The following is a 27081-nucleotide window of genomic DNA, read 5'->3' as shown; positions in this document are numbered from 1 at the left end:
GAAGAAAACCTATAAATAGAAAACCTATAAATAAAAGAGTGGCAGAATTTTGGAAGTGATTATGCCTGCTGACAGATGTCTTGAAACTTTGAAATTTCTATTTCTAACTGAAAAATATATTTGTCAACTTTTCCGTGGATAAGACGCCCCATCAAAATCAACATTCCTATGATTAAGACAACCAAATCAAAATAACCTAGGCCCTGGCATAGATACAGGGGCGGTTCGTGCTAGGGTGCTGCGGAGCTGCAGCACCCCCTAGATATTTTCACCTAATATTCCTACCACAACAATACAGATAACTTTCATGATACTTATTTTTTATTCCTAAGTATAATTTTAGCCTTGATGGGCATTTTTTTCATTCTTTTAAAAAAATTATGGCGTTAATATGTTATCTATGGTGGAACTGCAGCTCCAGTTTCATGACGAATCGTGACGTTTCATGAAGCTACATTCCGGGCTAAATAGGCGACTGGGTGCTGCGGCTCGCGCAGCTCCACCAATCACGCAGCGTGTGAACCGGTCGCTGTATTTGTGTTGTCTGTTCCGGGTTTATATTGTGCTCCAAAACCAAACCCGTTTGCTATGTTCTAAGTTCGACAGTGAGTACAGTTAAACATTTTTTTGCAATGTTTTAATTTATTTGTTTGAAGGTTAGTCGTGAATTTTTAAGATGACTGTAAGTGGGCTTCAGTTTTTGCAGTTATCATTGAATTAGAAAGTGTATCTACCACCTTGAAAAAGAAAAAGGCCATCTAACACTTTGAAAAGTCTAGATTAACCTTTATAATAAAAACCTGAATAAAAAGTTAAGAAAACTGGGATTAAACATCTTCTATTCCAAATATGTCATGCAGGAATAAGCAACCACAAGAACTACTCACACTGTGAAGCTAAATGCCTCACTGAAATTTAGGCAATATTAAATGCAGAACAAACAATTGCACAAGCAACAGGAATTTTGAAATACCTTAGTGATGACAATACAAGCAACAGGAATTTTGAAATACCTTAGTGATGACAATTTCAAGTTTTGGTTTCTTAACACACCACATGGACAGTATTTGCAACCAGGTGCAATCTTGTGCATTGATATAATGGACATGTTATGTTTCTTTAAACAGTAGCTGCTATATTGCTTCACATGAAATGTTTCTTAAGAATAAACATTTAACAGGGGAGATAGTAGTGACCACCAAACACATCCTGTTGTTAAAAAAGTTACTGAAACTTAAGGAAAAGGAAAAGCCAGTTAGCCAGCAATTTCCATGAGTCTCTCAAAGGCAAAACGGTTCTTGAAAATGATGTCAACGCTAAAAAGGATGCAAACTTTTCTAAAGAACACCATTTTTCAAACTGACTTGCACTTGCAGTGATAGCACTAAAAAGAAGAAAAAAAACAGTTACTTGGTTGTCATTTGGAAATCAAGGAAGAAGCTATCAATTATTTTGCTTAAACTATAGCTTTATGATTCATTTTGGTTGTAAAATAATAGCACAAGGTTTAATGTTTTAAATTTAAGTGGGATTGTTGTAAGTTTCAAAGCTTGCAGAGTTTTGTACTTCAAAAAAAGGTATTATAGGCTATTTGCCACCAAATAAAGCAGCAAGTTTAGCAGTTAAGAAACTTACAAACAATTAATAGTTGTACACAATAATTAAGAAAAGATGTTAAATAAAAAAGTTCTGACACAAATGTAATGTGGTTGTTGAATTTGTCAGTTATGATACAAATATAAGCTTTATGGCTATTTTTGTGTGTGGCAATTATAATCTGTGACGTGTAATGGATTATGATGAAAATGCTGATTGTGGCTAAAGGTATTTAAATGATACATGACCATATTAATTACTGAATAGCAAGTGTGTTAGTTAGTAGTCATTGTTATAACCAGTTTTAATGTTGTCGAATTGAAATACTTCGACCTTTTTCGACTCATTTATTAATATTTTTTTCCATGTACTGTTGCTGTGTTTTGCCGTATTTACAACCGCTTTGTTTCGAGTCTGTGTGTTTTTGTGTCACATTATTACTGCATGTTATTGAGTTTGGCCTGTCGCTGTGCAAGTAAACAAAATTCCCCAATGATAGCGTCTGCTGTTAACACCCGTGTACATTATTGCGTAACAACCATTACGTCCCAATGGAGTTGCTAAATAAGATTTGTATTACTTGTTTTTCTACACAAAACAAAAACTAGAAAACTAGAAATGTGGCTTTTCTATATATTGCCAACTTATATATGTTCAATAAAGGCTAAAAATTGGAGCAGCACCCTCAGAAATTTTAGACACGAGCCGCCACTGCATAGATACTACACATACAAAAAAGCAAGCATGTCAATATTGAGTTGGTAAATAGCGCTACTAGCGGTACAGTTTGGCGTTGTTTGTTACTAATGGCGACCAGAGCTGCCACTGAAAATTTAGAAACATGAAAGTTTACTTACGAAACTTACAAGATAGCAAATGATGATTAAATAGCCATACTTTTATTTCCAAGCACATTGCCTGCACGTGTAATAGCCGTTTCTAATTACAACCCCACGTAATTTAATTCAAATCTTGGCACTGGCAATATAACTTTCCATCATTATGCCAGTTTTGAATAACTTCGTACCAGCCTTGGAATAAGAGGTTGGACAATATTTTCTTCGCGTTATGATCTTAGGAATCCGTGGCTACTGTAAATTGCATAAAATATAAGCTAGATGCAAGATTTTTTTTCAAATTTCTTTTTGTAAATTTTAAGTTTATACTTTTTATATGTTGAAATTAAAATATTATGTATTTTATAGTACGCCAGGCCCATATATTTATGTATTTTAAGTTTAGACTTATTTGACGCAATACATTAAAGAAGTTTTTAAAAAGGTCTCCTAATATCTCAAGCTCAGGAGTCAGAACTGAAATCCAAAGATATTCAGAAAAAATCCCAAGGAGTGGCAGCTCTGGAGCCAGCACATGCAGTGCATGCACATAAAAAACATAATTATTTTACGAATCAGGTAGGTAAAATAGAAACAAATTTTAAAACTTCGAAATACAATTCATCTACACTTCCAAAACACCCAGTTCTGCAAAACAAACGTATTTCTATTTTTCTAATTTGCATGAATAGGTGTGAATTTTATTATCATGGTAACGATGCAGTTTGGAAAAATTTTGGTTGATTTTAAAACTTTGAAGTAAATTTATTCTTGTTTTTTTTTATTTAATTTGATTTAACAAGCTTGTGACTAAAACTTCTTTAAAAAAAATGTTTTCTTTATATTTTATTAGCACGAGAACCACAAATAATAAAACGAAAGCAAAGGAAAATTGTGGAAGTTTGTAAAAATCGTGTTGATGAAAAAGTTTGAAGTAGAAGTTTAATTTTCGTCAAAACTTTATCGGTGTCGGAAAATTCGTTTTCTTCATCGGACTACTAGTAGAAAAAAACAGTCTTCCGCTGCAAAAACAAAAAAAAAACATTCAGCTGAAATCTTTCTAAACAACACAAGTAGAATCACACACAAAGTTCATATTATATTTACGTCACTATTTTATTCACAGGTGATTTTGTGTTGGAAAATGTTTATCTATAAATCGAACAAACAATCTTACGGGAAGTCCGAGTCTTTCCAGTTCTCTGTATAAAATCTGTTTCCCATCATCAGAAATCCCGCAATACGGCAAACCCAACAACTTAACTTTCCTCAAACAACCGGAAATTATTTCGACCTCGGGATTTCCGAACTTGTTTTGACCCAGATTAAGTTTTTTCATCTGCACAAGATTTGATGATTATTTGTCGCAAATATTAACTAAACAAATTAACTGTCATGTGATGAGTGACGTAATTGTGTCGTCATTTATTTAATTTCAGATTTTGTAACAAAGTAGAACTAAAAAAAATCTCACCGGGATATCAAGGTGTTTAATTTCTCCGCATAAAACTTCCAAACCAGCTGCAGAAATCCCGCATTTCCTCAGCCACAACCTCCTCAGTTTCAATTTCCCTAATAACCCGGAAACAATTTCGACCCCGACGTTTCCGAACTTGTTATGATTCAGATTAAGTCCTTCCATCTGCGCAAGATTTGATGATTATTTGTCCCAAATATTAACTGAACAAATTAACTGTCACGTGACGAGTGACGTAATTGTGTCGTCATTTATTTAATTTCAGGTTTTGTAAATTTTGTAAAAATTAAAAAATATTCTCATGAAACAAAATCACAATCATAACAAACCTCGTGTTTCATTTTACTGATTCCTCCACAAATCACCCTCAGTGTGTCTGAGTTCAGGTGGCAGTCTTCAAGACCCAGCTCCTCAACAGTTCGATTCAACCTCGGGAGGATTTCAGCCAAGGCGTGCGCTGCACTCGATGAGATGGGAGTGCCGATGAAATCAAACTTCACAGGAAGATTACTTGCAAGAAAATCCTTTTCATCATCTGAGCATTCTTGCAAGTCCGTCAGCAGATCTAATTAAATATAAATAATTTTTTTAGATGCTGTGGATTGTATAAAAAGCTAGAACTGGACGACAAGAATATAATCTCGGAGTTTGGGTGGACCAAAACAGTTCTTTAAATAACTTTTAAAGGCAAAAGCAAGGATTAAATTTATAAATTTAGGTTTTAAAAAATTTATTTATTATCACAAAAATATTCACAACCTAGGATATTAAGAAAAAAATGCGACTGTTGCCTATTTGCATTATTGCTAAACCAAAGTTAATTAAAACCACTTTTTTACATTATACTGTATTAGTAAGTTTTAATTAAGTCTGCCTACCTGTTTATTTGCACAACTTTCCACCTTACTTACTTTGTCAAAGAATAAACACTATCAGCGATTAAAAATTACTAATTTAGCATCTAAACACGAGAGCAAAATTAATGCGTCCTTCCTCCAAAACTTTAAACGGCTTCTGACTTACAAATTTACTTGGTAAGCAAAATGTTCCACAAACACAATGTGTTAGTTATGACGTAATACAGGATTTATTAAGTCACAGACAACAATGCAATCGTAGTACTAATGTTATGGCCAAATTCCGCTAACAGTGCTTATGATTTTAATTTATTATTTTCAAGATTTAATTTAAATTTAACATAAAAATTGTTTTTATTTTGGCAATAAATTATTGCGCTGGTATAACATAATTATTTAATATCGCTGACAAACTAAGGCTTTACCATTTCAAATGCGTTTATTTTCAGGATAAGGACTGTGAAGATCTAAAAAATATTACCGTTTGGAGTGTAATTATAGTTACAAAAAGGGTGTGTTAAATAATGATTTGTAAAAACACTTACCAATCAATTTATATCCACGCACGTAGGTTTTCATGTAAAGTTTTTTGCGAAACATCTCAACCTTGCCTGCAAAAACAGAAAGTTAGCAAAGAAAATGACAAAACACACGTTTGTTTTGGTAATAGTGTAAGAAAGACATGAAAAGACAAGAATGGTGTAAATAAAAAGACAAGACCGTAATGTGCACGTATGATATCACGAACCGTGTTGAAGTGTCATAGCATTATGGGACAGTTACTTGCAATTACATCTTCGAATATATTTTTCACCACTGACTACGTTGTAACATTATATGTGCCAAGATTGCATACTTTATTAGCTGTCCAACATGACGAAGTACAGTGCGTTTAAATGTTTTTGTTCTTTGTTTCTGTAAGATGTTCCACAAATCAAGCAAACAGTGTTTCTTGTGATCGTCTTTAAGTGTTGTACTGCCGTCAAATAACGTTTTATATTACAGGTTAGCTGCAACGTATATTTGTGATTTGTCTTGCAACTATGAAAACAAATAAACAATAGGTCTAAAATGTTTCGGAAAAGACAATATAAAGCAGCTTCACTTCAGTTATTTTTTACTAATTATTTGGAACAGGCCATTTGTGAAGTCCAGTCTTGCAGGTGACGAGGTAATATGCAATTACAATCACATACAATGCCAAATCAAAACTTAACTACAACATAACAACTACCAGCTTTTCGGCACATGGGTGCAAAACAAGTAACTCGTTCAGACGAACTTTCAGATGGCACATCTACAAAACAGAAACAGGATATATTTATAACGTTGCCATTTCACAAACACTGCGGCCTATTTCAAAATTTGGTACATTTAAATACTATAGAAGCATGCTATATGTTTGCTATAATGAGAAATTTAGACATTGCTAGATAATTTGAGCCAATTTTAGGTGTTTAGCAGGTTAAATAGTGTGGCTGTAGAGTTAAGCAATCAACATGCCAACACAGCAGGCTGCAAAAAAGTTGCAAAAATTTATGGAAAGTTTTAACAACCTAATGTTAAATATAATGTTTTTTTACAATATAATACATGCACATAGGAGAAGTTACTAGTTTGACATTAAATATAAGGTAAACTAAATGGTACTGAGGAGTGCTGATCACAGTACATTGACCAATGATTTATCCAATAACAGTTCAGGCAACACACCTTTTTTGTCTCCAAGTAAGAGACCGCACAAAAATCGTCGAACCATTGACCAATGACCTCCCTTCGTCACCTCCGGAATGATTTGGTGGAATTCTTTATCTGACATGAATTCACAGATGTATTTGGCTGCAAACACCTCCTGCAACATTTGATGCGAGAAGTAAAATAGCTCGTCACCATCAAATAGTCGTTGGTTTGGAAATCCAAGTTTACGAGCAAAGGCTATGATAATATCTTGGATATCGGTGGCCTTGAGGCCTCCAAGTTTTTCTTTTTCAAAAACTACTGTTTTCTCCCGCATGCCATCATATGCCATTTTTCCAAGTGGCTTCCATAACTCACTTATATAAATGTTGCGAGCATGTTCGGAGTATCTCAGTTGCTCTAACACAGTTTGGAAAACCTCTGTGACTGTTTTCACTTTACTTAAGTCCTTATGTAAAACAGCAAAAATAATAAATTGCAGTAACAAAGGATTATGGCAAAGACTTAAAAGTTGTGGGGTTGTGGTGGAAAACAAATCCCACATATCATCTGCTTTGTCCCCAGCCAAAGCACAAAACAGCTTTTTCATGTTTTCAGTTGAAAGGTCATCGACATGAACTGTGACATCTGGACGAAGCTCTGATGGGATTTTAAGAATACTGTGTGGGCGTGATGTGAATATTAGCAAAGAATCTTTAAAAAATTTCTTGCAACAAAGATTTGCTAACAGTTGCTCAATTTTTAATGCTTTATCATAACTTTCATTACATGCTTTCATTTTTGCAAGGGACATTGTTGCTTGGTCAAAGCCGTCAAGAACAAAAACACACTTATCTTGGTTTTCTATCATCCATTGGAATGCATTTTCTTTCGTTTTGTCATCCAACTCAGGACAAAGATTGTCAACGAAAAGTTGTTTGCATGTTAGAGGTTGATTATAACTCAGATCCATGAACCTAAGTAGGAACTTGGCAGATTGATTTGGTTGACTTAACTTTGCCAATTGTTTAGAAAGAGTAGTTTTTCCTGAGCCAGGTGGGCCAACTAAAGCAATAAACCTTTTTTTGCAAGTTAAATATACAATTTTATCAAAAGAAACAGGCTGTTTATGTGAAGAAGAGCCAAATTGCTGTTGTGTAGATGGTCTGAATTTCGCTCTCTCCACAGGACCTCCTTCATAGGCCTTATACTCATGCATTTCTGGATGTACATCAGGTAGTTGTTTGGGTTTCAGTATTTCATCATAAAACACCACACTTTCTGGTAGGCTCTGCATATGATGCGCCTGGTGCTTGTTGATGGCAGCAACTGAAATTAAATTGCATATGAAACAGGTGATAAGCAAAAACAGTCAAAACAAACAAACAGATTATTACACTTAAACCATCTTTTCTGAATCAAAGCGTGAACAAATAATGGGATAAAAAGTAGATAAAAAACGTGTATGAAAACAATAAGCTTCCCTTCAGGGAAGGATAAAATCTAAAATTTTGCTTTAACAATAAAATATTTTAAATATTAACCAGGCGTTTCTTAAATATGTTCCCAATTTATATTTAGTACAACTTATTTAGGGTTTGCAACATACACCAATTACCATACATGCAAGGAATATGCATTTGTTAACTGAATCAAATTTGATCCCTATATGTGGCATTTGTCCACATAATTGTTCTGTAGGTAGAAACAAATTTGGTCCCTAAGATGTGTCTATGCAAATTGATAATGTTATGATTTTAGATACACTATGTCCACATTTTGTTTACTTCATTAGTAAAGGAGAATACTAAAGACAAAGATCAAACTCTTCAAAAAACTGGAAAGGTTTCTTTTTTAAATATTTTCCATTTATAATCCATAAACTATTTACCAATTTACCATACACACCATTTGACCTTATATAAAATAGGCCGCATACATTTGTTTATGCAAATTGGGTTAAAAATGATTTTTTTAGAGACAAATTAGTAGAAAGCGTTAAACCAAACTTTAAAGGCTTGGCCCATAATTTATTTACGACATTATATTGTCATATATTTACAAAATTAGTAAAATAAGGGTAAAATTCAACGGTGTGCGAATTCAATCTTTAGCTTTAACCTAAATATAGCTGTCCAAGACCAGTTTTAAAACAGTTAAAAGTTTTTCTAAACAAACAGACAGTAGTACAGACATTGACAAATTAAAAAATATTTTACAGTAAAGGTATGCATGAGTTGAGTTTATTTCGCCGGGCAAAATTGTAGCATCACAATTGCGCTAAAACATTCACCATGCCGGAAATAGCTGCGCAACGTTCAGACGTTAAAAAGCGCGACAAAATTGAGAGTACAATTGGTGGAGGGATGGTAGATGCGCTGCAGCTACACCGTTATTACATTACATAACATAACAAATTGTTTTTCAATTAACTTTGCTTTGCAAAAGGTAACCATTGAACTGCAGTAGCTTCTCAACATATGGCAACCAAACAATCAATTAACGACTTTTTGAAATGATTTTTAATAGCACACAGCCCTTGACTTTTATGTTAATCAACATAGGTAGTTTTGCCTGAAGTATAACAAAGCTAAGTACTATTTATTGAGTTTACATTATGCCTAAGATATGAAACCTTTCCCAAACTGAAGATGTGCATTTTAACATGTAACATGAAGGTTTACATACTTGGGGCTGTTAATGTGACCAGTTGACCCATCACACTAAAATTTTAAATAAAACGAGGAACCTTTTAAATAAACAATTGTTTTAAATTTCAGCATTTTAGGGCTTGTATACTTCAAGACCAGTAAACGAAAAAACAAATATTTGAAAGTTAAGTGATAAAAAAAGGTGAATTCAACAAAAAGTTACAAAAAACTTTACAATGCACCAACCAACAAAGTATGAAACTTCTAGATCATGTAATATAGAGCTGATAAAAAAATTAATTTGGATGCCTGTGGGTGAACTGCTGGGTCATTTGGGGTCAAACTTAAAGGGGATCAAATTTGGATGTGTGTAAATTTAAATATGTTTGAACCACTCTTTCTTGACCAATCATGTAGAACAGGAGTCACAAAACTTTTTTCACTGCCAGCCAGATACGTTTTATAATGATTCGCACAGGCCGCATAGTTTACATGTCTTAGCGCCGTATTTCCAAACTTAGACCTCGATGCGATTTTAGAGGGGCGCCAAGAAATAATCTTTCCACAACCCCATTCAAAATCTGGTGAAGTGACTGTTAAATTATTAAAAAAGTTAGTCTCATCTTACGTGAAATGCTTGTATATTTTGTCACAAGTAACAAAAGAAGAAAATTGTTAGTGCACAATTAACATTTGTGGTCTTGTTTGTGATGTAACAAACTGGCTTTGGATCAATCTTGGTCATCGTAATCCTATGAAACCAGATAATATCAATTCTACTTATCGCGACAGAAAAAATTCCGTTTTTGAATGTTCTAAAGTTATCAATTCGATTTAGGAAAACGAAAAATGTGGTCGCGGACTGGATGAAATGAGTTTGGTGACCGCTAATGCAGAACAACTAAGTGCTAAACAGAAGAAAAAAAACACACAAACAAAAACAATATGTGTCACATAATTAGTGTGTAACAAAAAGTATGTAATTATTCATTTGTAAAAAAAATTCAAATACTATTTCTACTGCCGATTGTTGTATTTTTATTGACTGTTCATGGATACAAATACTTGCTGGATAAATATTAAAGTATTAATGTACTCGAATACAGCTATGCAGTTATTTATGGAACTTTTGAATGGGTGGTGGAGTGCTGCAACAGTTATGCATTAAAATAAGGCTCGAATAAGCTTAAAAACACTGGGTAAGAAACAGAGTAATTCAGATAAAAACTTGGCATTGTTTAATGAGATTTTTTTCAAAAAAAACAAAACATGTCCATCTAATATTTTTACCTTTGTCAGCATCAGATGGTGACTTCTTATCATCAGAGACGTCTGAATAAAAATGCAAGTTTATAGCCATTAAGAAGTAAACTTATTTATATGTATTGTCAAATTATATACGCTATGTCCTATCTAAAGATTTACTATAAACACTATTTGGCTACAACAATGGTTGTTTTCTCATGGAAAATGGATACTCACACATGAGTTGATGCAATTTTGTAATGGTATTAATATGACATGATTATTTTTAGATTTCAAAGGACATATTAGTAGAAAGCATTAACACAACTTTTAAACTTCTTGTCTGTGTTCTTTTAACATAATTACCATAACATACAAAAACTGACAAAAATGAAATAGCTTTATTTCTTCAGAAACATTCCCCTGTTGAGTGGCCAAGCATAAAGCAGAGGCAATTTCATACCAATTGTAAACCAATTAATCACTCCCATGGGAGTTGAGTGTCTAGTAAGTGCCAAATGGCGCTCTGTCACCATGCAGTAGCTCAACTGACAATACTTGTTTAATCACCATTTAACACAGCTTTTGGAGATGCATAGTTCTGCCATTTCGTTCAATGACAATTTGCCAGGCATATACTATACCCGGCTGAGGAGTTCAGTTTAACATAAAACAATAAGGTATGCAACCTTGTGCAAAAAACCCAAATCCCATGCTAACCTAATGGCTAAAAACCACATAGCATTGTTGTGCAACAACAACTGATTTCTTTGAAGCACTATATGCAGATATATTCATAAGTTTAATGACAAAAATATTGTCCAAAATGATAGCATGAGAATTTGCGGATAGAATCAGTAAGTAGCCAAATGAAAAGCAGTTATAAACCTCCTCCGAAGTGTTAAAGTTTTTGTTTTAAAAGTCTGAACTAATGCATGGCTGATTTTATTACGATTACGCTTTTCACCATAAAGTACTGAAGGCATCTTATATAGGACTTTGAAGCGTCAAATATTTAAAATAAAAACTGCTCAAAGAGTAGTACTTGGTTATACATTGCACAGCATTGCACATAAAATACCATGTAAAGTTACACTTACAATTATTCTGCTGATAAATAGTTTGATTTCCGATATTGGAGGGACCAGCAACCGATGCACTGCCCATGTTCACATTCCACTGGTTTCCAACACTTTGCTCTGAAAAATTTAAAGCAATGCATGTTTTATTGATGCAGTATTGGTGGTTTATTGCCCTTTTAATGTATTTGAAGAAGGTGTTCACAACAGCAAAATTTCTCTTTGACTGTGCTTGTTGCTTGCTTGTGTAATCTTTTGATATGTGTATTGTTCAGTTTGTACAAAACATAGAACATAAAAGTATTTTCCAACTAGAAAGGTGGCTTTCTGATATACTTCCATTTTATATATTCTATACGATATTTACCAATTTACTATACACATCATTTGATCTACATATAGGATTGTTTTTGCAAGCAAAAACAGATGTGTCTCCACAGGCGTGTTTGTGCAGATTTAACGTCCTGGTTATTTTTAGATTCTTAAGAAAATACTTAAACAACTTAAGCAATAACCCAGCTTTAAAAGTTTTGTCCGTATTCTTTTTGCATCATTATTGTCATACAATTACAAAAAACAGGACATAAGAATAGGAAAAATACTTTTAATTTAATCTCATGCTTTGACCTTGATATTGTCGATCAAGGTCAGTTTTTAAAACAATTTTTCACAACTGAAAATGTGCGTGATACTTAATAAAACAACATAGCGTAGCTGCGCAAAAACAGCTGATTTCTAATCCCTGAAACGACGGTCTCGTAAAATGTCTGCCTGGACATCAAGCTGAGCAATCCTGCTGCATTCGCTCGATTTAATGGTAAACAAGTGAATTACCCCTTTGAGAGTTGAGACTTCTATCTGACTGACAGTGTACACATATTATGGGCTGTAAAAGTAACTATTTAGCCGATTAAAGCAAAATTTTAAGTACTGAACGAATAACCTACTGCAAACAATTGTTTAACATTTCAGCAAGTTAGGGCTTGTATTTTTGGCGTAAACTTACTATTTGGGGGTTTAATGGGTAAAATGGGTGAATCCAATAAAAAGTTACAAAATTCCTTAGAATACCTTACATTGCACCAACCAACAAACCATGAAACTCTCAGAGTACTTTAGTCAGCACAGCCGTGGGGAGGGGGGTCGGTTAAACCACTGGGTCGTTGGGGTCAAACTTCAGGAGGGTCAAATTTGGAACAATAACTAACATTTGTGCAAATTTGAATAAATTTAAAGCACTCTTTCTTGACCAAACGCATTTAACAAACCAGCGTTAAACAAAAATGAATATATGGGGGTTTAAGGGGTGAATCAAAAAAAAAGATACAAAATTCTTTAAAATATCTTATATTGCACCAAACAACACAGCATATCACAGAAATGCTGTACTTTAGTCAGTGCAGCAATTTTAACAAAAAAATACGTTTTGGGGGCCTGCGGGTGAAACGCTGGGTCATTTAGGGTCAAACTTCAGGAGGATCAAATTTGGATTAAAAACTAACATTGGTGTAAATTTTATTAAATTTGGAGCACTCTTTCTTGACCAAACGCATTTAACAAACCAACGTTAGACAGAAAAAAGAAAAAAAATACGGACAAAAACAATATGTGAAAAAGTAGTCAGTAACTAGAAGGGTGGCTTAGCACATATTGCCCTTGCATATTCACTATAACCTATTTTAAAACATTGATATATTTCTTACGCTTATTTTATATTGGATACCATAACCTTAGTTGTTTCTGCAAGCAGAAACTCATGGGTCCCCACACATGCAAAGTTGTAGATAATGCATTTCAAGAGATAACCATGTGAACGTTTTTTGTAAGGTAAAGCGCAGTGATCGACACTGGGCCTAAATAATAATACTATGTAGAGTACAAACTATATAAATTTGGATTCACCCCAGATATTGTTTGAAGTATGTCTTATTTAATGTTCGTTTTCAAAGAATCAAAGGAGTAAGCAGTGGCATAATGAGGTAAAACAAAAAATAAATAGCAAATTCTACAAGCTGTCCGGTTTTCATTCAATTCGAACATTGTGAAAAAGGTTACACATTTTAGAGATTATTCGGTTAAGTTGTGGTGCTACAGGTCAAAACATAACATTTGAGGACTTAGTATGTTTAATAAACTATGCAAAATTTCATATAATTAGGATGTTTTTCAAAAGTTCATTTATTTTAGGGGGCTAGTTGAATAAATGTTGGGGCTACAAGGTAAACACATCAATTGAAACCTACAAATAGCATAGTCCACATACTACTCAAATTTTATCCAATCCCCATACTGTTTAAAAAACTGACCCACTTTAGGGGGCTAGTAGGGTAACTAATGGGGTCTGACATACAAACTAAATAAATAGGAAGCCTCAATGACTCAATCAATAGTACTGCAAAATTTCAGCCCAATCCGCCAATCATTCGACCACCAGAGGTGTTTTGAGCAACAACCGTAATGTTTCTGACGTCATAGGGCAACAACTCCCTAACTGCCATGGCACAAAAACGGTCACCAAGCAATTCACAACCGAGTAACATACAACTGCTTGCCCTTGTAACACTATTGGGCAACAGAAATCTTTCGTTCGTGGTTTCCAGTAACATACAAATATGTTTTACACTTTAGGGGCTTGTGGGGTAAATGTTAGGGCTACAGGGTTGAACACAACAATCGACAACTATAAATGGCATACTCTACAAGCTATCCAAGTTTTAGCCAATTCTGACTGTTTACAAACTCACCCATTTTAGGGCTAGCAGGGTAAATACTAGGGTTATTTGGACAAACAAAGTTGGATGCACATCTACATAACTTTATCTACCATCTGTGTAAATTTCAGCCACACCCATCAAACATTTGATAGAAAAAGGATTCGGACAAACTTTGGGAAGAAAATAACACATTTTTAGGGGCTAGCCGAGTAAATACTGAGGTTATCAACAAAAACAAAGTGGGATGCACATCTACATAACTATATGTACCATCTGTGTAAATTTCATCCAAATTTATCTAACATTTGATGGAAAAACGAGTCAGACAAACTTTGGGAAAAAAATAACCCATTTTAGGAGGCTAGCGGGGTAAATACTGGGGTTATCAACAAAAACAAGGTGGGGTGCTCATCTACATAACTATATCTACCATCTGTGTAAATTTCGGCCAAATCCATTAAATATTTGATGGAAAAATGCGTCTGACAAACTTTGGGGAGAAGAAAAAACAAGAAAAAAAACAAACAATTTGAGTAAAATCAATATGTGTCCCCTTCAGGAAACCCATAACTAGAGGACTATGCAGAAGAATATGGAAACAGGGGAGCAGAAAGAGAGTGTAGTGTGTCTGAAAAGGTGGTCAGAGGTTGGAGAAAACAGAAAGAACAGTTAAAAACGATGCCCAAAAGTAAAAGGGATGGGAGGTATGGTGTAACCCCATACAAGGATATAGAAAATAAACTGAGTGAGTGGGTGTTAGACCTAAGAAGTAATGGACTAATAGTGACAAGACTGGCCATTAGGGTTAGGACCCTTCAGATAGCACCAAAGTACAATTTTCCGAACTTTAAGGCATCAGCAGACTGTGTAATAGGTTCATGAACAAGGGCGGGTTGACATTAAGACAAAATGCATATTGCTCAGGTATATTGATGAGAAAGTGAACATTTTTTTCGCATTTGTAATAAAGGAGCGGAAAACGTTTGATTTCGTCTTGAAAAACATTATCAACATGGACGAAATGCCTACGTATTTTGACATGCCTGGAAATACACAGTGGATAAAGTGGGAAGTAAAACTGTGTCAGTAAAAACCACAGGTCACGAAAAGTAATACTTTACTGTTGTGCTTGCTTGCCAAACTGATGGAAAAAATTGTCCACTGGTTATGTTAGGGGGGAGAACATGCCAAAGGAGACTTTTCCACCAGGTGTTGTTGTTAAAGTTCACCCAAAAGAATGGATGGATGAAGCTCTAACAAAAGTTTGGTTACATAAAATGTTCATGAGAAAACCAGGAAGTTTGCTGAAACCCAAAACTTTATTGGTCTTGGATATGTTGAGGGCCCATCGCTGTGATTCTGTTACGGAAAAGTTGAAGGAGTAGGGAACCAGACAAGCAGTAATTCTAGGGGGTGCACCTCTGTTTTGCAACCTCTTGACGTATCAATTAATAAACCTTACTTCGAAAAGACTTATCTTCGAAAATTGTGGAACACCTGGATGGTATCTGGTGAAAAGGAGTTCACGAAAAGTGGGGCGATGAAGAGGCCTGGACTAAGCTTAGTAGTGCAGTGAGTGAAGGACGCTTGGGAGATCATTTCTGATGACATTATATAAAATTGTTTAAGAAATGTGGTATTTCTAATGCAATGGATGGCACATAAGATGACTTTTTGCATGAAGATTTGATGACTCCCAGTACAGCACCTGCTGATCCCATTAATCCTCAAGATGAAGCTCGAGATGAAACTACCGGTAATGATGATGAACTGAATGACTATTATGATTATGGGGTTGATGACTTCATAAGTGATGAGCAAATGAGGCAGCTCTTTAAGAGTAGTGATGAGAGTCAGGAATTCGAAGGTTTCGAATCTGATTAAAACTTTTTTCACCAGCTTATGCGCATATTACTAGACTAGTCTAGAACAAATTTTTGAAACGTGCCCACAAGTAAATAGACATTTAAGCCGAAATTTCCGGTGGATATTTTACAGGATATGTTTTAATTGACGTTTTCAGTTAATTATAAAGTTTTCAAATAATTTTTTAACAAATTTATGTGTGTATATATTTTTGTCATTTCTCAAACAAGGTTAGGGGTCTGAATGTACTGGCAATGATATACAGGTTTGTAGCAAGTTGGTTATTCATAAAAATCGTATGGTCTGCGCTTGCGTGCATGCTCTTATTATCGCTCACAGGTGTCGATAAACATATTTTGATTACATTTAGCCCTACAAAAAAAATAGGAAGTTATCTATGCAATAAAGCTAGGGAAAGGGCCTTTCAAATCCCTAGATTTTCAGTGCGACTTATGCGAGTCAACTCCAAATGAAACATTTTTAACACAAAACTAATAGTGTGACCTATACGGTGGCGCGATCTATCGGCGAGTATAAACGGTAGAACTGCACAGCACTGAAAAGTTGTATATAGCTGCAGAGTAGCAAGGCCAGCTAATAAATGTTTCAGTCATTACCCTCACAGCTTGATACACATTTTACATTTTACAAATTTGAGTAAAATTAATTTGTGTACCCGTCAGGGAAGGGGACCCATAATAAGCAAAGGAAATGTATGAATGTTTTAAAATAGGTTATAGTGTATGTGCAATGACAAAATGTGCTAAGCCACCCTTCTAGTTCTTTGCTGCGTTTTGCAATATGTTGAAGTTGACTTGCCAACCTACTGTCGGGCCATAGATGAGCATGTAGTAACATCTTGATGTCAATATACGTACAAAATTGTTTTGTACAAAAAAATATTTGGCTTTACATACACAGAGTATCATTAAACAAGTTTATTATATGTGAAGGTAATAAAATATGAAATACTGTGCCACAGCCAAAGACACATGACCTACTATTAATAACATACAACTGCACAGCACCGAAAAGTTGTATATAGCTGCAAAGTAGCAAGGCCAACTAACAAATGTTGTTATCATTACCCTTCACAGCTTGATACACTTTACTACAAAGAGTGAGAGGCTAGCAAGGTTGCAGGCATTATCAAGCATTAAATAAAGGCCATTTTCCGATCATAAACCCAACACTGAAGCTTGCTTTTTTCTGCCAACACTTACGGCTTCCAATGTTAGTAGTTTCGTGCGATCCAACGTTTCCCGTAACATTTGATTGTGGTAATAGAAAAGTATCCCCATGTTGACTTTGATGCACTGCATTATAAATTTAACAAATTTTAAAATCCAAATTTCTGCCATACAAGGAGCTGTTAAATGATACAACCCTTCATTCTGGATACACACTATTTACAAACCACACAATTCAAATACCAAGTTAACCAAATAAAGTGCTTTAATAGCACACTTTGTCCTTAACATTAAATCGTGTTCCTGTATTAGAGACACTGACAAATTAGGAAGATAATTTGCAGCAAGTGTATACATTACAAATTGTTCTTCTGTAGCCTATGCCGTGCAGTTGCTGAACAACCATTAAAGAACTTTTGACATAGTTTTCAATAACATGCAGTCCTTTGGGTTCAACAATGCCGTTTTGTCTGATTTTTATGTAGTTCATGTATTGTTTCTGGAGTATATGTCTCAAAAATGAAGTTAATCACTCCTTGGGCTTTCCAGTGTATACATACTATGGGCTGTAAAGGTAACCATTTGGCCGATTTAAGGCAAAATTGGTAACCTACTGCAAACAATAGTTTAAAACTACAGCACATTAGAACTTGTATTTCAGACCTAAAGGACTGAAAAAGCTAAAATCAAATGTTTGGGACTTTAAGGGGTAAAATATGGGTCCAACCAATTCAAAGTTGCAAATTTCTTCATAATACCTTACATTGCTCCAACCAAGAAAGCATGAAACTCCTAAATCTTGAGCTTTAGTCAGTACAGACGTTTTCAAAATTTTATGTTTTGAGGGCCCCAACCACTGGTTCATTTGGGGTCAAACTGTAAATTTGGAGAATCAAAATTGGAAATATACCTAACATGTGTGTCAATTTGAATAAAGCAATCTTTCTTGACCAAATGACCATTACAAACCAGAGTTAGACAGAAAAAAAACTACAAACAAAAACAACATGTGTCCAGTTTAGGCAAGGGGACCCAAAAAACATTAATATATTTCCTATGCTTATTTTATATTGGGTCCCATATTAGCCACCATCTTTTAGAACTTTCATTGTTTCTGCAGACAGAAACTTATGGGTCCCAACACATGCAAAGGAAAATAAAGTGTTTACCATGAAAACACAAGAGATAATCATGAGAAAGTCGGATGTCGTAAGGTAAAACACAGTAATCTGCACCGGGCTTAAATAATAACACTATGTAGAGTACAAACTATACAAATACGATTCACCCAAGATTTTGTTTGAAAAATGTCTTATTTAACATTAAAATAGACATGTATAAATAGCAAACTCTACAAGCTGTCCTCAATTTGAACATTGGTAAAATAGTCACCCATTTTAGGGGCTAATTTCTTTTGATTCAGACGTTTGTTTGAAAAAATCACTTATTTTAGGGGACTGGTGGGGTAAATGTTGAAGCTATAGGGTAAAACACAACAATCTACATTTATATTGGCCAAACCCTACTAGCTATCCACATTTCATTCAATAAAAACATTGTTAAAACACAATTACTTTTTTAGGGGTCTAATGGTGGTAAATGTTGGGGCTACAATGTAAAACACATCAATCAAAACCTAAAAATAGCATATTATACATTCTACCCAAATTTCAGCCAATTTCGACACTGTTTCAGCAAACCTGACCCATTTTAGGGGGCTCATAGGGTAACTAATGGGGTTCGACACTTAACCAAAAAAATACGAAACCACAATGACCTAATCAATATTACTGCAAAATTTGACTCCAATCTGCCATGGTTTAAAATTTTGTAAATGGCCACTAAAGCCATAACAGAACCTCCAAAGGTCAGTTTGTCTGTTTCATATTGTCTGTCTGGTTACATGCTTGGCTGATTTTTATGTGCTTTAGTCTCGCAGAAATGAGCAAGCCATACCCCACCAAGCTCTATTTTTGCGTATCAAAATGCCTAAACACACACAAATGGGTGTGTGAAACCACTCGGTATAAGCATAAGTTAGGGTAACAGCATAGCATTTTTATGATGGCTGCCACTCCAGAGATTTTAGTACCAAAAACTAAAATTTACTCATTTTAGGGGGCTAGTAAGGTATGTAAAGTAATTTTGCCACTTTAAAGTCACCAATATTGTGGCACACCCTCCAAACTATATGTAGTGAGCATTAGCAAACATCATAAAAAATGTAAAAATGTTTTACTCGTTTGTGGCTGACATGGCAACTACCGGGTTACAAATTCAGATAAACAGAAGACTTGTTGTTTACTATATCATCATTTGTTAAAGGCTTATCCAATTTGTGTAAATTGGTATGGATGGGCTTTAGAAAAGAAAGAGTAATATATAGTGTGGAAATTTAGAGGGTTTTACCAATAATGACAACAGCTGACAAGTTTTATGTTGTGCTAGCGAAATATTAGGGAGTCATTTGCAGGGCTAGCTTGAAGCATTTTGTAAAATGATGGACACCCTTTACACAAACTGATATTAAATTTATTCACATCATATCATATGCCAGCAACTTTTCTTTGATATTATTTGATGTTATATTTTATTTAATGCTTTGGGTAACTGTTGGGGTAAATGGTTAAAAAGTTCTATACTTATCACCTGCAAAATGCTGAAATTCACAAATATTATCTTTTAAACTTTGTGGACAAACACAGAGGGAAATAAAATAGCCACAATTATCAGCAACTTGTAATTCTTTTCAAATACTAGACATGGTTCTGTTCATACAGTCAACAGACCAAACAGTGTAAAAAGAGACATGCTTTATTATTCAAACAATTCGACAAAATGTTATGACGGGTTACATCAATTGCACCTATTTATAACCCATTGAGTCACTTATAAAACTGATGAAAAGGTCTGAAACAACCGTCTCGTAAAAATGATAGTTTAACGATGATATCACTGATGACGGCAAAACATCAATGATGACGGCACGAGCATTTGCCAAAACTTTAAATAATAAAGCATGTCGCTTTTTACGCCTAATGTATAAGACATGTGCTTACAGTTATAAGTCTGATGCACATCCCCTTGAACTCCAACCACAGCATTATCAACTTTTGCATCTTTCATATCAATCTCCTGCTTCTTTCTAAGACTTTGGTCTGGGTATAATAAATAAATCAAGTTCAGAAATGGTAGTTGTTTAACATCTAATACTGTTTAATTGTTTGCCATCGTTACTTGCCAAATTTACCCTGTTTTCATATCTCACGATTTTTATCTTTGCGCAATATTACTTATCCAACGAAAGTCCTTACCTTCACCAGCTTGTAGAGCAGTTAATGTTTGAGAAGTTGTCGGTGGGATTTCAGTAAAAGTTTGAACATCCTGAGAATAACAATATTCTGGTAACTTGATTACATTAAAAACGACCAAACAATTTGGTAAATCCACAGTTAGTTATACAAGCCATTCAGCCACTGAATCATATTTCATTTTTTAAAACAAAAAGGCATTTTTTGCTATTCATTAAAAAAAGTGTGACTATGTATACACAACATACATCCAGAAATAAATGAACAGCTTAATTGAATTATGAACAAGTATAATATTGCTCTTCCAGCAGTTTTAATTACAAACTAGAAGGGTGGCTTAGCACATATTGCCCTTGCACATACACTATGATCTATTTTAAAACATAAATATAATTCCTTCACTTATTTTATATTGGGTCCCATATTTGCCACCGTCTTTTAAAACGTTAGTTGTTTCTGCAGGCAGAAACTCATGGGTCCCCACACATGCAAAGTTGTAAACACTGCATTTCAAGAGATAACCATAAGAAACTTTGGTGTTGTAAAGTAAAACACTGTGATTGGTACTAGGATTAAATAGTCATGCTATGCAAAGTTCAAACTATACAAATCGACTCAATTCAAGCATTGTTTAAAGTTTGTCTAGTTTAAAACAAAGAAGTAAAACACAACAATCGATACCTATAAATGGCATAACATTTCCAACAATTGCCCACTGTTTAAAAACTCACCCATTTTAGGGGGCTAGCAGGGTGACTATTGGGGCTACAGGGTTTAACACAACAATCGTCATTTGTAAATGGCAAATTGTACAAGCTATCCAAATTTCAGCCAATTCCGACCCTGTTTAAAAAATTTATCCTTTTTAGGGGGCTAGTGGGGTAACTGATGGGGCTACAGGGTTTAACACAACAATCATCATTTGTAAATGGCAAATTGTACAAGCTATCCAAATTTCAGCCAAATCCAACCCTGTTTAAAAATTCACCCATTTTAGGGGGCTAGTGGGGTAAATGCTGGGGCTACAGGTTTTAACACAACAATCATCAATTGTAAATGGCAAATTATACAAGCTATCCAAATTTCAGCCAATTCCGACCCTGTTTAAATATTCACCCATTTTAGGGGGCTAGTGGGGTAACTGATGGGGTTCTTCACCCTAATGTTGAAAATATGAAACTGCAATGACCCAAACAACAATCCTGTAAAATTTTGTCCAAATCGGCCAATGTTTCAATTTCGACCACTAGGGGGCGTTTTAACCAACAACCGTAATAACTTATGACGTCACAAGATGACCCAAACAACAATCCTGTAAAATTTTGTCCAAATTGGCCAATGTTTCAATTTTGACCACTAGGGGGCGTTTTAACAAACAACCTAATGACTTATGACGTCACAAGGCTGTGAACAACCCCCTTGACTGCTATCCGCAAACACGTTCACCAAGCAATCCTTAAACATGAGTACCATATGTAGTTGTCTTTATAACATCACACAAAACTAACGTTTGTGGTGCGCACAAACCACATTTTACATTTTGGGGTCTAGCGGGGTAAATACTGGGGTTATCATGACAAACGAAGCAGATGGCACATCTACACAACTATATCTACCATCTGTGAAAGTTTCATCCAAATCCATCAAACATTTCAGGGCAAAATGGGGTGGACAAACTTCAGGGAAGAAAAAAAAAAAGAAGAAGAAAAAAGAAAAAAAAAAAAAGAAATCGAGTAAAATCAAGATGTGTCCCCTTCAAGGAAGGGGACCCATAATAATCAAGATTTCAACGTTCTATACAACACTGTACCCGTTCTGGTTAATTATTTCATTATTTTTTTTCACTTTGCACTTTTTTTTCATGTACCTCAGGCTGTTTTGTCACTTTTTTTGACATTGTCGAAAAAGGAAACCAATTAGTTCCGTATAAAGCTTAATGGAAGTGGAAAGATGTTGGTTTGGTTGGAAACTACTTGACACGTAGTTACAGTCAGGTTTAAATAGGTTCAATAGCCTTACTACCTGTACTCCTGCAAGCAAAATAATTTCAATCTTACTTTAAAACTTTAATTACCCTTGACTTTAACCATAATGTGTGATTTCATCGAGTCCCTATCTCCTTCATAATATTATTGTTTCTGCATATTTCAAACTGTCTAAATTTCAAAATTTTTAGACAAAGTTTACAAATTTCACCACTACAGGCATTTAGAGCAACCATTAAGGGTTCTAAAATCATCAGGCTTATTACGCTTAGGAAAAACTACCGTTTGAATCAAATCAAATGTCACATGTACATGACTATACTAACTATCTGTGAAAGTTTTATCCAAATCCATCAAACATTTCATGGGAAGGAAAAAAACAAATTAGAATCAAAATGTGTCCCCTTTAGGAGGGGAGGGGGTCATAGTTTATACATTCAGTGTACCGAAAATAGAACAAATTTTAATTACACACTAGTTAAAATGATAACCTTTTTGCAACACTGTCTGTATTTTGCTTTATGGATGAAAGTTATAAGGTCTGGCAACAAACTTTCTCGAAAAAAAAATGATATCATTTTCACTTTGTTAGGTAACTTGCTAAACACAAGTTGCAAAAACTGATACAGGTTTAAAATTCAGGTTTCTTAAATACATACAGCTCAAGCGTATTTCATTTGTTGTGTCAAATATCTACATGACCTTAGTTCTGCTGCCACGACAAAATGCCAAAAAACTTGGACTGCAGAAGGTCAAAAACAATTTTGTTGTTATGTATTAACATTTAGTGGAACAAAAAACACAAACCAAAATTAGATTTAAAAACACATTGAACTTTACACAGTACAAAATGGTGTGATATACAAAAGTGGAAAACAATTAGTTTAGACTTAAAACACAACTTTTTATGGCAACCTTCACAAAAAAACAACTCTTAGTTACAAACATACTGATAATTATTTATTTAGACAGGGTATGTTAATTATTGTACCTTGCATCAGCGGTTTTTGCTGCCATCCAATCAGAAATAAAGGTCAATTTGGCGAACTCATCCTGTGCAATAATCAAGTAAAGCAAGATGTATGGCAGGCTATAATACATTTTAATGTTCCGGCACCACTCTTGTATATGACGGACAAACAGCTACAAGAGCTACCGGTACTATAGTTACGAAGTTAAAAAATCGCCCTTCTGTTCTGTCGTCGGCCGCCGTCAACAAACCGCCAAACAGGTGGACTAAACGTATGCCTGTCCTGACTGTTTTTCGCCGCAGTGTTTCACAAACTATTTTTCTGACTGGTCCTAACCCAGTGGTTCCCAACCGCATTTAACCAAAAAAATTACTGAATATTTCGCGGCGTTGCGCCATAACAAAATTTAAAGCTCCAGCAATGTATGTCAAGTGTTTGATATTAATCAAAGAACTCTATAACCAGGAAGGCCGACTCATTGTTCTCGACACGCATGAATGACACTTTATTAAATGCAGCACAGAGGTGGTGTTTAGGCTGAGAAACAGAAAATCTTATTGCTAAAGAGGGCATTTTACAAGTAAAATGGGGATCACGCACAGCGCAGTGCCAGGATGTAGTATGTCTGCAAGTTTTGCAAAGGCACAAGGTATGATAAGATGCAAAACGATTTTTGGCTGATTTCGCAAAATGTTTAAAAGAACGCGAGCACAGAAAGAAACGTGCCTGACTAATGACTAAATTTCTAAGTGGTCTAGCAACTATAATACCACTGGACAAACCTTTTGTTGCTCCCAACCCTAATTTGGCTGTAGCATAAGAATAAATCATCTGCAGGGGTTTATATTTTGTTAGTGCAATTTGAAGTAGTTTGTACTTTGCATGCATTTATAGCATAAATTAAACGAGAATGGCTCTTTCCTTCAGACAAGAGGATGTATTATGTCATGCGCATCATCTTGTGCTGACCAAAATTGCTGTTTTTGGCTCTCTTCATATCAACTAAACTATTTTGTAATTTCAAAGTTGGTTGTGATTGTTATATCTTTATTTGCTTGTATGGTGCAGAAATCCAAGAAGTAGATAAATTTTGTAGCAACATGCAGTTTTATTGCAAAGAAGCTTTGCAGGCACAAATTGCCAGTACACAATAAAAACAAATAGTGAGATTTTCATGTGTTAAACCTTGTTCAACACAATGGATGTTCGGAAATTGCAATTTAACATTATTAAATTAGGAATTAAAGCTCAAAATGTTTGATAAAGGAAAATACGGCAATTCAATCAAGACAGTGTGATGCTACCAATGCAGTACTTGTTTTAAATGGCCATTTTTGTTAGCACTACAACATGCATAGACACAAGGGAACTACTGATATTGCAAATAAACCATTTGTTGCAGCCTGCATTGTGCTGCAGAATAACAAAAATAACGGTAACCAGCGTTTGTAGAATGTCATTCACATTTTACACTATGGGCAGTTTTTTATCACTTGTAAAGTGTTTCACATGCAAGTGATGCAAGGATATCTTTTTTGCAAAAGTTTGTTAACAAATTACTGTTGTATGGTATGCTACTTTGTTAAAGCTCTCTAAAAAATTAACAGTGTTTACATTGACATAATTGATACATAGTTAAAAATTACAAACGCCACTTGGGTGAAGATCACATAATTCAGATGTGTTTCAAGTTTCATATGGAATACAACACAGACCCAACGTAAAATGATAAAACACATAAAGGGCAGAAACACAACATATGAAAAAAATGCCTGGACTACACTTGCAAAAAAGTCAACCATCAAAATAGTCTGGTTAAGTACTGCTATTTTTTCTTTAGTTCACCTCTACAGCCCTTTCTTAAATTGTTTATTTGCTCCTGTGTACATTTTTTCAAACAACTTTTTGGCAATTGCATGCGACAACTCACAACATAAGATTACATTTTGCAGACATTTGAAGGATCTTCATCTGACATCATATTATCTCTTGACCAACATTATTGCAGTTAATATTGTTAACTTGCTGTTCAAAATCTTTAAATATATATGCTGCAAAAAGAATAAAAAGTCGTCTGAAGGATATCTTAAAGAATCAAAAGCTTTTTTTTCCACTTCACTGTTGTTTTTCTGATTTAATAGCCTCCAATATACTCTAAAGTGTCATTTTTAAATGCTTTTATTTGGCTATAAGAAGTTGCTCTTGGCAGTTCTTTCTCAATGATAATATGTTGTAGAAGGGTCAACAAGCACTCTGTAGCCACTGGATTAAAAACATCTTCTAAAAAATACTTTTGTGCATCATTACACAGCAACGGAAATTTTGCAACAATTTCCTCTCCCTTTTTATTCTTTATAAACGTTTCCAACAAATATATTGCAAGATTAGTTCCACATTGATTCAAACTTTAGGATAGGGCGTCCGCGATTGCAGTTAATTTTTCGTGGCGTCTGGTGGTAAACGAATGTGCCTCAAACTTACGACTTGTCGATTGTTCAGGCATGTCATCGTCCATATTTTCCAATAAAAGGTCTCCCTTGGCAAATTTAATTGGTTCTTTATAGTTTACAATGCCTAGTTTACAAGAGATTCAAACAAATCCTCTATTATTAGCGAAGTTACTGTACAGTTTAATGTAAGCCCGGGAAGTTTAATAAAGTGTCATTCAAGCGTGACGACGCAAAACGTCATAAAAGAACAAACACTAGTTGACCTTCCTTTTTATAGGGTTCTTTGTATTAACTGACAAATGTTATGTGAGGTTATACCTGTCAATGATTGTTGTGTTGCAACTTTGTTTCTTTACTGTAATAATCGCAAGGAGATGTTTTGTTACACCGAAATAGCGAAAAATACCGTTATAAACGAAGCGAAAAATGCCGTTATAAACAGAAAAGCGATATAAAGAATGCCAGAGCGAATACCATTATTTCGTTCTGTATAAAACACTGCTTAAGAGTGGTACACATTTGTGTGTTTGACGCCACAAACAAAACACTAACCTAAGCATGTTGCAGTTCTAAGCCACGTTTTGTGGGTATTTTGTCAGTATACGCTTGTTTAAAAGCAAAATTGTTCCTAGTTTTTTTAGATTTGACGATATTTCGTACTATACCGCTACAAGCTAATCAAAACATCTATGTTGGCCGCCACTGTGCTTTACAAACCCAAGTGCATTCGTTAGTGTGCTGTTTTGAAAAAAATCACAAAATATAAAACACACTGCATTTTTTACTGGTTCGGTTCCGGTTCGGTCCAACGCCAAACAAAATATGGGGTTCAACTCCGGTTCTGGATTTTAGAAAATCGTTACTAACGGTTAGGGCTAATTTGGTAATCGTTATAAAAATAGTATAAATTTTGTTTGCAGTAGCTTAGTAGGATGCGCATTGGGTTGAGCTTACATACCGTTCCTTCCAATAATTGAAAGTAATTTGGGATACAGTTTTAAACGTTATGAGTGGTACCTCAACAGCTTGCTCAACAAACTGTTTTTTTGCGAGATATTCTGTTTGAATTGACACTTTTGGCCGATTGCGCGTCATTGTGTGCTGGCGAGCTGGGCGGCGTCAATATGTTATGACTTTCAGATGAATATTCGTAACCGCTCGCTCATGAGCAGATAA

General features: G+C 34.8%; 1 protein-coding gene across 3 annotated transcripts; it reads right to left on the bottom strand.

Moving 5' to 3' along the window:
* Nucleotides 1-3104: 3104 nt before the first annotated feature.
* Nucleotides 3105-23725, bottom strand: LOC145220031 (uncharacterized). 3 transcript variants are annotated; one of them, XM_080087319.1, is made up of 14 exons: nucleotides 23476-23725; nucleotides 22367-22529; nucleotides 20503-20572; nucleotides 20248-20346; nucleotides 17222-17314; nucleotides 11440-11538; nucleotides 10385-10426; nucleotides 6480-7772; nucleotides 6001-6063; nucleotides 5312-5377; nucleotides 4239-4474; nucleotides 3907-4074; nucleotides 3610-3771; nucleotides 3105-3454 (listed from the first exon to the last, which is right to left on the bottom strand). In XM_080087319.1, the coding sequence occupies exons 2-14, from the start codon at nucleotides 22394-22396 to the stop codon at nucleotides 3431-3433; spliced, it is 2445 nt and encodes an 814-aa protein (XP_079943445.1). In that variant the 5' UTR covers nucleotides 22397-22529; nucleotides 23476-23725; the 3' UTR covers nucleotides 3105-3430. The 3 variants fall into 3 exon arrangements, with proteins under 3 accessions (XP_079943445.1, XP_079943452.1, XP_079943462.1); XM_080087326.1 differs by lacking the exon at nucleotides 22367-22529; XM_080087336.1 differs by lacking the exons at nucleotides 17222-17314; nucleotides 20503-20572; nucleotides 22367-22529; nucleotides 23476-23725 and having other exon boundaries at nucleotides 20248-20311.
* Nucleotides 23726-27081: the final 3356 nt, after the last annotated feature.

Source organism: Phallusia mammillata, chromosome 1, assembly GCF_965637545.1.
Source record: "Phallusia mammillata chromosome 1, kaPhaMamm4.hap1.1, whole genome shotgun sequence".
In the NCBI taxonomy this organism is placed as follows: Eukaryota; Metazoa; Chordata; class Ascidiacea; order Phlebobranchia; family Ascidiidae; genus Phallusia; species Phallusia mammillata.
This window is presented reverse-complemented; position numbering and strand designations above follow the sequence as displayed.

Bases quoted from the DNA above. Each gene is read 5' to 3' on its own strand.
- LOC145220031 (XM_080087319.1), bottom strand. From the start codon at position 22,396: ATGTCAAAAAAAGTGACAAAACAGCCTGAG. The intron at 5,378-6,000 runs GTAGTTGTTATG...CTGTTTTTGCAG, and splicing joins ACCCATGTGCCGAAAAGCTG to GCAAGGTTGAGATGTTTCGC. The intron at 3,772-3,906 runs GTGAGATTTTTT...AATCTTGTGCAG, and splicing joins TTAAACACCTTGATATCCCG to ATGAAAAAACTTAATCTGGG.